At 33.5% G+C, this 14,349-nt stretch overlaps 1 protein-coding gene across 1 annotated transcript; it reads left to right on the forward strand.

Moving 5' to 3' along the window:
- Positions 1-986: 986 nt before the first annotated feature.
- Positions 987-12,681, forward strand: LOC115447903 (the record flags this gene model as incomplete). Its single annotated transcript, XM_037441121.1, has 11 exons — positions 987-1,084; positions 2,997-3,285; positions 4,065-4,157; positions 4,700-4,789; positions 5,119-5,307; positions 5,469-5,564; positions 6,775-6,846; positions 7,334-7,427; positions 7,498-7,550; positions 9,074-9,210; positions 12,527-12,681. Coding segments are annotated over 11 exons (1,320 nt in total), but the record flags the coding sequence as incomplete, so codon positions are not given.
- Between the last annotated feature and the right edge of the window lie 1,668 nt (positions 12,682-14,349).

Genomic DNA, 14,349 nt, shown 5'->3' on the forward strand with positions numbered 1-14,349 from the left:
TGAAATTGAAAACACCATGTGTTTTGTGAACAAAGTGCTTTTTGTGGTTTGTTTTATTGTGGCGCTGAGTCTCGTTGGTGGTCAGGAGACAGACCGGGACAGTATGTCGGTTAACATTATTAATATTTAATAATGAGATGTTTTTATGAAATTCCAAAGAAATCATTTTGTAATTGCTTCATAGTTTAATTTGAAAATTTTCTTTAGTTTTCAATTTTTATTACATAGTACTTATATAATATTAACAATGGTATGTCGAGTAACTTCGGATTATGGGATAAGCAGTGGATGTTAAATTACTTGCTAATGTATCTTTTTGTAATGTACCACAATTGAGTGGCATTAGAACTAGTTTTAGTAATGATTTGCTGTTATGAATTATATCCCTTAGCCCTCATTCGAACAAAACACAACATATCCTATACACTTGAATTTTCTCAAAGAATATTTTAAATTGTGTTAGCAAATAATGCAGCAATCAATCATCACCAATCAGGCTATCGCTGTTCACTACTGAACAGCAACAACAACCCAACAAAACAATAAATTATAAAGATCGCAGATATAGTCTCGATGAAGGCCGCTTTTAACAGGCCTGTATAGAAGTCTTTAAGGGAGGCTACGAAGATGTCCAGCAGTGGATTCCATGTGGCTGATGATGATAAAACAGTTAATTAATAAGTATTTATATTTCAAGGTAAAGAAGACAATGAAGATACAAAAGAGCCGGAAACACCGGTGGATCAGCACACATTCGTCGCTCTAATCGAGTAACTTATTACATAGTAACGTTTCAAAGTCTGTTACTTTTGATACTACAAGCTGTCGCTCCCGGCTTTGCCCGTGAAAACCTTTCTCGGAATTAAAGTTTTTCTATATACTTTTCCGGGATAAAGATTAGGCTATACATTCATCCAGAATTTGGTTTATCTCTGAGTTAAATTCCAAATATTTCTCGAAGTTTCGTTAATATATTGTCCTGATAATTATGTTTTTTTAGCATAGTATTTACAGATGGTTCAAGAAAAACTTGCACGGGTACCCTAATACATGACTATGTCGTCATAACTGCTGCTCACTGCTTGTAAGTATAGAAGTATATATGTAATTTTGAAAATCAAATTTTCCAAGAGCCTTTTTACTCTTACATTGTAGTGCTGTTTCCTTTAGAAGAGTCTCATTTCGAAGGACAAGATGTTTTTAGAGAACATACCGATCATCCATGATAAAGGAACAATGTATATATATTATATATTCTAGTGAAAACATCAAAAAAGGCTTATTTATTTATTTTTGAATGATTTCCATAATGTTCCAACCATAAAATTTATGTTCCCGCCATTTACCAAATCTTCATCAGGCGCGTATCGTGCGTCAATAAAGCTTAATCGTTGAAAATTACAATAATCCTGGCAATATTGTTGCGCGAAGCGACTTTACAAAATCTTTTACTGACTTATTGTTTTTAATCATATTATTCGTCATAGTGACCCACGTGACTGTGGTACGTTCTAGGAACACTCTATGTATATTTAGTTTTGTATACGCCGATATAATTGTGTCGACCATCGAGGAACAAAGTCTCTCTTCGATCGATACTCGAAATTCGCTGAGCTCTTATTAAAAAATATATATAATGTGTTGATTTCTTCGTTCACACAGCAATGGATACATAAATTTCGCGTTATATCGGTTTGTTCTCAATATTAAAAGAGTCCTGTTAACTTTCACTCCGACAAGATATCTCTGCTCGGAATAATTGCGAGCAGTAACTAGCATTCTTCATGAAATGAAACAATCTGATAAAAGGATTCCCATTATAGTTGCAACACATTGAATAATTTTAGAGGGTCATCCTGACGTTACGTTACTAATTGAAACCACATACTTTTACACCTCTGCTATCATCATATCAATAATAACGAATATTTTTGCCCAAAAGCCCGGTTTTAGTTTTCCATTTTTTTATATATCTATACGTGAAAGTATTTCTGATTATATGCGTGGTGTTGCCGCTCCGACGAATTCTATTGGAGTAGTAGTAGTAGCATTAGAGCATGTAATATTTTTTGTTCTTAATTTGTTTGAAAATTCTACATTTCTATTTTAAATCTGAGAACAATTATTGTAAAGTATTACTTCCAAGAAGACGAGTAGGTAAGCAGTTTCATTTAGGAACCCAATGTTAATTCCTCCGACGTATAACAGCAGATAAAGTTTTTTTTTTTTTAATTTATTTATTTTGTTTGAAAATATTTCATTTTTATTTAAAATGTACGTTACAGTAACTTATTGTAAAGTATTACTTTCAGGAATACATGGAGGTGGTTTCATTTAGCAACCCAATGTCAAATTGATCTTGTATATAATTAAATTATATTCACATTATAGTCCCATATTTATAATCTTATCTATATTTAACACATGTACTATTGTGTAGGAAACCGTAAGTGTAATTGAGTCAATGTTGAGCGGCTACTCAGCTTTGAATGTCATCGACACGCCAGTTGCAGACCAAGAACAAAGCTTACTTATTTTAGATTAGCTTGGCTGAGAAAATTATACATGCATGCAAAAATATCATAGCTAAGCGAGCTAAACAAATTTTAGCTTAATGTTTGGTCTAAAATCGGCATAATGTAGCTTCTTTAAATAGGATTTATATTATTTTCACAAAGCATTGTTATCACCCCCTATTTAGTTTCTTTACTTGATTTTAATAATTTTCTTTTACTTAAAAATATTATGAACCTCATCATACTCCCTCCACATTCCTTTAAATCATAATATTTCAGTAATACATAAGACATTTTTTGCCATTCATTAGTTTGCATTGTATAATATGATACAAAATGTTTTTAAATATTCCTTTTAATCTCTTTTCTTAAAATAAATAGTGTATAAAAGATTTATTTAAGCAATATTTTTCTGTTCCATAATTAGTTCAAGATTCATTAATATCAAAGTAATAATTTATTTATTTCCTATACCTCCAGTGTATCAGATCGTAATAAAAAAGCTAGACCGGAACTCACAACGTCCTTCGTTGTCATTGGCACCAAAAAGATGTTCGAAACTGGATACGAACAGTACTTGCCTATAGAAAGAGTTGTGACGCATCCCAAATTCGAAGGATGGACTGCGGACCTCTCCCTGGTGTTTACTTTTGCGGGAATGACGTCAGATAAACCAGGAACGGTTATACCCTTAGCAGGCGATAAGACATCTACTCCTGTTGACTCCAATGTAACGGTGCTAAGCTGGGGACATTTAAAGGGTGATCTTGTGAGTTTATTTTAGCCTAAATAACTCTATAGTTGTACTCTATAGTAGCTATTTATATAGGGTGTTGAATATGGTAAATTTAATTAATAGGTACTTGTTTTTTTATTCTTATGACTTAACAGAGAAGGTATATGATTTTTCTTCTATAATTTTTATAAAATTATTTTAATTGTGTTTTTACAATTGGTTATAGAGGGGGGCCGAGGTCCGCTATTAGATACATAGCTCCCCCCCCCCTCCACAATGGAGATTACATTGTTTGATGGCGATAAACTCGCCTCCTATTACAACAAGGGACGAAACGCACACGACCAATATGGGTTCAGTAATTGCGCCTGGGCCTCTACTACTTCGGGAAGAAAGGCGTGAATATCTATGTGTATTTGTGTGTTGATAACCTGTAATACTCTTATCACCTCCTTTACCCTCTTTAAAATCATAAACACGTTGCCTGCATTTTTATTATTATAGTAGGAACAATTTGTTTTAAATTCTAGTAGGTACAGCAACCTCTCTATTATACCCATGGGATGTGACTGCAACTATGAACTTTAGTATAGCCAGTTATTGTTGTATACAGTGTTACAAACTTTTTGATAAGTTAAACTTGGTCGAAATCCGCTAATTCCGCGGATTTTGTAATTTCTGCGCTGTGAGTAACTTTTGCTCAAACTAGTTGATACTTTAAGCTCTTTAATGCCAGGGTTTAGTAATTTAATTAAGTGTATGTATTCATTTGGTATTATATTTTTATTAAATTACTACTTACTAACTTACAGTTCAGTGGTCAGAAACATAAAAAGAAAAAGCCTAAGAACGAAGTTGAAAAATGTTCGTCATCTGAATCGGGGGAACATTTCCATGTATGTTTAGTTTATTAGTTTATAGATAATAATAACTACTAATAAATACTTTTTATTACATAAATTGGGAACAACAAATTCGTCGCACATTAACTTTAAGTAATTAGATAAAAACCGCGCTACCGCATTCCGGGATCAGCTTGTTCCAACAGGCCGGCGTAATTATGTCGACTTCTGAGTGATAATCGTCTCTCGTCAATCGACATTCTATTAAACCCCACTACGATCGGGTGCAGTGGGGTCACTTTACCTTGCTCGTATGGAAAAAAACATAAACAAAAATGTTTATATACCCACAATATCGATTTTTTTAAGTGCTAAATACACTAAAAATAGAACATTTTAGAGCCCCCTGAAGGCGAGAGCCCGTAGTATTTTGCCAGTCTTGCCATCCTATAGAACGTCATTTTCATCAAACCGTTCGTGTAATGCATATGGAATGTGTAATGATATGATTAATATATGTATCTATAAGATAATTAATTTACCATAGAATTCATGTTATTAAAAAAAAGATTGTATTTACCAATATTAATGTCAATATCTTTTAGAATAACAATTTCCCAGGCACACAAGGGATTCCAGAAGCGTTGCGCGCTGGAAAACCCGTCAGCAGCAGCGAAGAAGTGACACCCGTATATGTAATTTTGTTTTATTTTAATATATTATTATTATAAAACATTTAAAATACCGGAAAAAATATTTTTGTGTGTAAATTCAATTTCTATATTCATTATTCGTATGTTACAGTAGAATGCATGCATATTATATTCGTGAAGTTTTCGTAAATTATCACGAACTCCAAAACGTATAATTGAAACGGAACCTTAGAGAGCATTATATTTATGTTATTATACTATAAACCAAACAATTGATAAAATTCCTAACTTTTTTGTTTATAGTAAATTATCATTTTCACTTCGCAAATAAAGCAAGAAATATTCTATAACAAAACATTGTACATTTTTAGCACCGACCAAAGAAACACTCTAAGAAAAAGAAAAGAGCTCTACGAACATCAACACGATCCTACAAAACTAGATTTAGAACTATAAAGCAGAGTCTAATCCAAAAATACCAGATCGATCTAAATGAATATAGAGAAAGATCTAACCATCTTATTAGCCGGTACTTGACGCAGAAAGAGCAGGGCAATTTAGTGAGTATTATAATGTGGCAAAATATAGCACTTAAAATTATAATTGCGTGTAAACAAATGGTTTTAGGAAAATATTGCTATATCCAAAAAAAATTAATAAATTATGCAAGAAAGGGTTTCCAATCTTAGTTTTCAAAAAAAGTTTTCATTTTTAATTTTAGACTAAAAAACTCGATGACATACATCTTCACGAAGAGCTTGAAAGCAAGAACGATACCACAAAGAAAGATTATGCTGGAATTAACATGAATCGTAATGTATGTCTATTTTTCTTCTTCTATTTAAAACCATTGAAACCATTTATTTCACTACATATACATAAATACAATAAAAAAAAAATATAAAAAGAAAAAAAACACAATCTAAAAATAATACTTTCTATTTTAAAAAACATATCGACGGTTAAAAGGCTTATTGATTTAAGCGCAATTTTTGGGACACTGAGTTTCATAAATATTTAAAATCAACACATTTTTCTGTTTTTTTAACTAGTAAAAAAGCGGCGGCGATAGCCTAGTTGGGTGTGGAACGGACTGCCAGACGAATGTCCGCAGGTTCAAATTCCAAAGGCACACACTTCTGACTTTTCTAAAAAAAAAAATCATGTGTGTATTCTTTGTGAATTTATCGTTCGCTTTAACGGTGAAGGAAAACATCGTGAGGAAACCTGCACATCTGAGAAGTCTCTATAGGAATTTCGAAGGTGTGTGAAGTCTACCAATCCTGACTAGGCCAGCGTGGTGGACTAAGGCCTAAACCCTCTCAGTAGTAGAGGAGGCCTGTGCTCAGCAGTGGGCAAGTATATAATACAGGGCTGATATTATTATTATTATTATAACTAGTCAAAAAAAGTCGAAAAAAATGTCGCTAAATCAATTAACGTTTTAACCGTCGATATATATACTTACTACATTCTGCATTACTTTACAATTTTACTCTCATTTTCATATACAATTACTGTTAACAACTTAATAATGGATATACTCCTACATCTGAATATTGATCTCTCAAAATCACTTCGATGTTGCAAAATAGCACAAAAAAAACTTTAGTTTTTGGCGCCCAAGCGATAAATTCCCCTTCCTTACCAAAGTACTAATTGGATCAGGTTATAACAAACATTCACTCATTATTCTGTTTCTCTTTTTCATTCAGGATAGAAATATGGACACAGAATTTTTATTCGTCGGGAATTTCAGCAATTATTTTGTAGCCTTGAGCAGTTCTTGTGTTTAAATTTTCTGTCTTTGGTGTATTTTTCAACTTGTCCGTCCACGTTTATTAAAATTTCTTTGATATTGTTACAGATTCGTATAATGACAATTGCTTGTTGTGAAATTGTTTTAGTTTTAACTTGTCTACATGCTAGCTTGTAGCGTTTCATTATATATTTTTCAAATAATTAGCTATTGTTATTTCGACATCTACCCTGTTCAAAAGCAATGATTAATTTTCAGATAACAAAAGAGAAAAACGGAGGAAGAATCGCAAAACATAAAATTACAATACAAGAACTGGCGACGTAAAATGGGGCCTCAGGTATTCTAGTGCAGTCTAACGCATGACAAACAAACACGTCATTGAAGTTCTGAGTTTTAGCAATTTCCATAGTTCAGAGCCAACAATTGATCTTGGAAACCACAATACAAACACAAGCTTCCGTTAGATTTCCAATATGAATTGAATATATGAGCCGTGTACGAGTTCATCTATATCGTATTCTGCAAATAGAAATGGATGTTTAGACAATGAAGAGCAAGTTTGGCAAAACATTAATTACCTTTGAAAAGGAATCTAGAAAGTCAGATTTGATTCCTTTCTTACTAAGTTCAAAGAATTTATAATACGAAATACCTACCCACAACATTATCGTCTAGTAGCAAAATCCAAGCCGCAAGCTGTTGCAATAAATCTTAGCTCTTAAACGGAGGAGCGTTAAGGCTGCTTTGTAATTTAAAGCGAGGATTTTAGTTATTTCTAACAATCTGAATCCGATGCAACCGTCAAATCCTTGTTCAATTTCCAGCAAAACAAACTAACCGTTGAAGTTTTTGGCTTCGTTAACATGCAGACGTGCAAGAAAGTCGTTGAAAATGCAATGCCAGAGATTTACGAGATAAGTACGTTTCAACCAGATCTCTAGTTGGCGATTCCAAACTGTTGATAGCGAACATTTTCTGTTGCTTTCAGAGGGCGTGACCGACATCGTCTGTTACGCGAGCGACGAGCACTTAATAACAGCTGTGAGTGAAATGTTTTAAGAAATATAACTCTTTAAATACTCCTTTCAAAGTTAAAGCGCGTCTTTGCTTTTCGCTGTATTCAAAACCCAATTTGTGGGCTAAATTATAGTGAGCTTTATGTAACGACGTTTCATTTGGTGTTTACTTTTGAAATAATCTCATTAAAAACTAGAACTTAATAAAATAAATTAGTACATAATATGTTACAAATAATTATAGGTATGTAGATATAAACTAAACAATGACTCAGAACTTTAAAAGGTCATAACCTTCATTATAAGATAAGCCTATTAAATTATGAGAGTATCGATTGAACGTATCAAAAGCAATTCATGGCTTAAGATATTATGACAAAATATAGATTTGTTCACAAAGGTTTCCAAACACGACTAACAACTCCTATTTCTTTTGATATTCTAAATAAAAGATACGATACTCAATTTACTGAAATTTAATAAAAGAAACTATTCCTTTTTCGTCGTCGCCTCCTGTTTCTTCTTAAATAGGCTAATGAATAAATCATTGTCTCGAATGAGAGGAGAAGTTTTAAATTCGGTGCTAGACCGTTTTACTTTTTACGAACCTATTGGTTAGACGTTCTGATGTTTCAATAGATTTTCCCAAATTCATTTACATTTCTAGTACGATATTAAATACCTACTCTGTTTATTGAATACTATAAAGGCTCATCTTACTATTTTATTAGCGTGATGTAATTTATTGCGAAAAAACAATGGCCATTCAATATTATAAAAAACTCTGGGATATTATTTAATTAAGATATGCAAAAGTAACACAGCTACGTAACACTCGTATCAATTTCATTTATAATAATTATACTCGTTCCTATACAAATTTTATTAAATAATAATTGAATTAATTCTATTTTAATTATTTTTCATAACCTTAATTTTTTTTTATTTTCTTAAGCTAGCTGCAAGCATAATACAATTTGACTGGTTTTATACTCGTCCTGAAACTTATTACTACATTATTTCATATATTTTAACTTACTTACATTTAAGACTAAGTAGTACTCGCGGCTTTACCAGCGTGAAAAGCCTTTCCCGCTTTGAAAGCCTCTTAAACACTATTTCAATTCATGGCAATTTGTAAGAGGCCAGAGCCATCTATTTAAAAAAAAAAACATGTTATCCCATGGGAGCAATTGCATGCACAAAAAAAAGCTTACGTGATAGTCCAGAACTATGTTTGTGCCAAATTTTATCCAAATCTGTTCTGCTGTTTCAATTTATCTCTACAAACATCTAAACATTTATATTTCTTTCGAATTTATAATATTGGTAAGATAAGAAGCAAGATTAGATCAGATGTAATAAAATTTCACCGAAATAAAGCCTATATGATAGACTAGGACTATTTGTACCAAATGTCATCCAAATCAGTTCTGCTGTTTCAATTTATTTCTACAAACATCTAAACCTTTACACATCTTTCGCATTTATAATATTGGTAAGATAAGAAGTAAGATCAGACGTAATAAAATGTCACCGGTCTTAAAGGAAGACTCGGGAGCGCCGGCCATCCGGCACGGGCAATTAGTGGCGGTCACGGTGGGAGGCGCCGAGTGCGATGGAGACCACGTCGCCGTCGGCATGAAGATGAGCTGCTATTGCTCGTGGATTGCTGCTAATTTGCCGTGAGCTGTAGTTATTTTATTAGCCATTTTCAGTTCTAGATTTAAAAATGATGTTTCGAACAAACGCTTTTCATTCGAATTTTAATTTTATACGGATAATATTTTCAGTTCCGATGACTTTATTCGGACTGCTTTTTTATAGGTAGTTTTATTTTTCTTCGGCGATAATATAGAAGTCGTGCCTTCTACATATTTCAATCTCGTGATTTTTTTTGTTTGTAGACTCTTCGGTATATTATATTGTGCGTTGTTTGTCTGTTAAGAAAAATATTTTTTCGCGGAGATTTTTTTAATTACATAAAAATCCGATACTATAACTACCAGTTTAGATAAAGATAATGATTCTATTCGTCCATAATGTCGTGTCAAATACAACGTGGTTCATGGTTTTCAAAATGAATAAAAAGATGTGTACAAACAACACAGCACACAGGATACACTTGTATACAGGATGTTTGCAGGATTTACTACAAAACGATGAATCAAGATGAACTTGTTTAAAGGACCTTGACACATGATAAATTTGTTGATAAAATATTTGAACTTTATATACAAAGAGTATAAATGCCGAAAGCATTTTCTACCAGTCAACCAGTAACGTAGGTGACAAAACCCAGAAATTCAAGTAAGTAACAGAGACCGACCAAAACTTAACGATGACTGACATTATGCCATACGGGAAGGAAACCGTTAAATCAACAAACACATTTTGAACTTTAAAATATAAAATCAATACTACGACACGACTTTATAAATAAACATACACTGACTCCGACTATAAATTATATAAAATCACCGTTCTATTTCATAGCACTAGTTTCATGAAAAATAGCGAATGAGTAGCATCGGACGCGCCGACGCCAGCTGGATTTCACCGTGACATGAGGGATAAATCGGCCCGTCCGCCCTGACTAACGCCGATCGCTTGCAGAACTATTCTGGAATTTATGTCGCAAACGTTCGCTTACATAACTGGAAATTGTTGCGATATAAATGTGGAGCTATCAGAAAATATTTGCATTTGGAATTGATGAGAGGAATTTTAGTTTAGAAACTTCGGGAGCAGGGGTTTTGAATACGAAAAAAGTAATATGGATTGTACATGGTTTACTAAATAGAAAATATGATAACTAAATTTAAGAATGCAATTGGTACAAATTGCGTTACATTGAAGACAATACAAGAGCTAATAAATGAATGGTTCATCTTCTAGTGAATCAAGTGTGAATCTGGATGCTAAACAGAGACATAAAAATATAAATCATGGAAATGCAGAAAGTGTTTAAAATGGAAAAATAAAAGTCGATTTATTAAAACAATGTCGAACAAACGCAAACCATTTGCAAATTCCAATTATAAAATTCCGTTCAATATTGAAGCTTGGTCGGTTTTATTGTTCCTTTTGCAAATTTAAATTAAAATGATCAACGGAGTAACAGGTAGGCCGGGAAATCTTAGTGGTAGGCCTATATCCTGTAGTGGATTATTACTATTGCTGATATTTATGGTTTCTTAGGTTTTTGCGAATGCTGTGCATTTAAATAAAATTTATTAGAGGATTTCATCGCGATTTAGGTTATTAATATTATAACACTTTATTTTATATATAAGAACCTATTTGTGAACTCAGAAAAATAAATGTAGAATATGCGACAGTCTTTTAAATTACTGGTTTATCATGATACTTTTGTACTAAACCATTGGCTGGTGGTAGGATATATTTTATATCCTCCCGAATAGTGACCGTTCCTAAGGCGTTAAAACCCGCCATAGTGGCCCATGTATGCATGTCACGTTCCGAGATCACCCTGTATATATCCGGTTCCAACAGATCGGCATAATTGTGACGACTGTCGAGGAGTAATCATCTCTCGTCAGTCGACATTCTATTGAACTCTACTCCGTTTATTATCAGGTGCAGTGTGGTCAAAATGCCGTGCGCGTATGAAAACAAGCGCCAGTTAGCCTGTCAACCAAATTATATTTATTTAAACACAAGTCTTGCTTCGTTTAACAACATATAAAGCCTAATAGTACACACATTTACAATAAAAAAAAAAACATGACATAAAATAGTGTTATTTTTAACTTCCCAACCTTTTAAGACTACAGCCTTTGTGGTCAGGGGCAGACTGTGAATCAGAATCCTAGTTCCATTTCAATAAAGAAGTTTATTGAACACATCGACATGTTTTCGATATCGTCGGCTCTGTAATAAGGCCGGGGCTTATCGCCGTGACGCCGTCAATTACATGCTGTTTTGTTCATGCTTCGTTCCCGTTTCGCTACCTATTATGTTTTAAAACTCACTATTTTAAATATCTTTATAAAGTAATGTTTGACGGACAAGTTGACTTGTATACCGCTTTCAGCTTTTACGATATTTAAAAAAGATTTTTCATCATTGCTGTGGATGAATAAAATTTTGCTGTATCGTTTATTTTCTTTAAAAAATATAAATATAGTCAGGGCCTATTCCATCTATCGAGGGGAATTCACCTTTTTGCAATTACGAGCGTTCTAATCGAAGGAATGATTTCATATCCGTATAGGTCAATAGGTTTTTAATATTTACCTTTACAGGGCCCTTATTCTGTATGATAGTGTAAACGCGTAACGCGGCCGTGTCATGTTATCTTCGAGAAATGTGCGTGGAATGGTATTCTGTAAGCCAAATTTCTATAGTCCTAAACATGACGCGTTGTGTTACGTGCTTGTTACGCACTGTCAAAATAACGTGCGGGATAGAGAATAAGGCCCCAGTTATGACACGTGTCCTATTAGTACGACCGTAATTGTAAAAAGACGGATATGTCCCCGTCGACGGAATACGGCCTTCTGACTAAATATTAACTGAATTCCGCAATGTTGGGATTAAAAAAAAAACTCCTTTACTAACAATAAAGTTATATAATTTATGTGTTGTTTTATACCATTATTTGTTTTTATCAAATAAATTTCATATTGCGGCTGTAAAACTTAATATTGTTTCATTGAAAAAGAACATTATCCCCATAATTTCTGATTAATTTTATTTATCAAATAATATTTTTCGGATAAACTGTTACAATATTTTATAACCTTAAGTTAGCCTTATGCCTGACCGTCTGACGCGATCTAAGCCCCTAAGGAGGAGAATTTTTCAAAACCCTTTACGTGGTCACCAGGCATAATTATACAGATTGATTTTTTACTTAGATATGTAAGAATATTGCAAAATTTCATGCTTCTGAAGTCACTAATAACCTCTGGCAGTGGTAGCAATTTGAATAGGTAAAGTGGATTTTTGTTTGAAAACTTATACCTGCATTTTCAGGCCCGGCGGTCCGCGGCTGCAGTGCTGTAAAAATTGCTGTGACGTCTCACACGACGATCATTCCCACAAGAATTCACCACCAAGACATCGAAATAAGTATTTATTGTAAATGATTAATTATGTTTACACTAATATTAGGCTTTGAAATAAAACTGTTGACGGATTTTATAGCGGTTATTTTTAAACGTACATTTATTTTTTGAACTTTATCAATTTGTTTTGATTACCTTTAAATTTCAATTTCTAATTCAACAGACTAATATTTTGAAAAATATTCACGTAGACGCATTTTTAGAAAAAAAAAACATCATTTATTTATACACTATCGAACGGGAACACGTAAAAACTAATCAAATCGTAAGATATAGGCAATGCCCATCCATTTCCTTGCTCATCCAAAATTTAAAGCATGCAAATAAGCTCCCAAGACCGTAATAAGATTTATGGCGACAAGCTAATCCATTCTAAATCCGATTTGTCTGTTTAACACAGAATAAAAAGTGTTATCTTATAAGAAACAGGTCTGAGGAGATTTGTTGATGACGTAAACGACAACGCACTGTCCAGGGCATGGCGTCAAAATAATAATATAATTGTACTCGTATACATTAAGGAACTCGCGTTTTAAAACTAAGATTCATTCAAATGATCTAGTGTCTATTTTTTTAATTTTAATCAGAATCCGCAAAGCAAGCTAATTCTTCCGAATGTAAGTTTCCGAATAATAATAATAATAATATCAGCCCTGTATTATATACTTGCCCACTGCTGAGCACGGGCCTCCTCTACTACTGAGAGGGATTAGGCCTTAGTCCACCACGCTGGCCTAGTGCGGATTGGTAGACTTCACACACCTTCGAAATTCCTATAGAGAACTTCTCAGATGTGCAGGTTGCCTGACGATGTTTTCCTTCACCTTTAAAGCGAGCGATAAATTCACAAAGAATACACACATGATTTTTTGAAAAGTCAGAGATGTGTGCCCTTGGGATTTGAACCTGCGGACATTCGTCTCGGCAGTCCGTTCCACACCCAACTAGGCTATCGCCGCTTCAAACTTGGTGCAGTCTTTATTCGTTATTTTTATAATATTTGAGTTTCGTTGTCAGCTCGCCAATGAAAAAGCTGCTAATGGGAACTGGGAACCGATACAATCTATATATATAAAAATGAATTGCTGTTCGTTAGTCTCGCTAAAACTCGAGAACGGCTGAACGGATTTATCTTATCTTGGTCTTGAATTATTCGTGGAGGTCTAGGAAGGTTTAAAAGGTGAGAAAAATTCGAATAATTGCCGGGAAAATCCTCAAAACAGCATTTTTCTATTTCCCATACAAACGTTTTCTAAATAAAATGGAGAGTCAATTTGTAATTTATTACCGCTGCATAAAGTTCAAATTCGCGTGCGCGTTGGAGGATCTAATATCGCGTTCTGAAACTCAACAAAAGTGAAAGTGAATCGCGAACGCGACAAAATTGCATAGTCTCAAAATACATAGTACATAAATAGTGGTCGGCATCGAGAAACTCAATTTTAGCTAACTTCAGTTGTTAATCTATACTATTATATAAAGCTGACTGACAGTGATATATCAAGGAACAGCCCAAACCATTGGACGGATCGGGCTAAGACTTTACATGCATAAAGCTACTATGACGTAGGCATCCCCTAAGAAAGGATTTTGATAAATTCTACCCTTAAGGGGATAAAATAGGGGATGAAAGTTTGCATAAATGTTCTTAGATTTTCGACTGATTGAACTGAAATTATAGATTGGGGATAACATTAGTTTGAACCTATAAGTACCGGGAAAATATGTAGC

This window comes from Manduca sexta, chromosome 21, assembly GCF_014839805.1.
Source record: "Manduca sexta isolate Smith_Timp_Sample1 chromosome 21, JHU_Msex_v1.0, whole genome shotgun sequence".
Lineage (NCBI taxonomy): Eukaryota > Metazoa > Arthropoda > Insecta > Lepidoptera > Sphingidae > Manduca > Manduca sexta.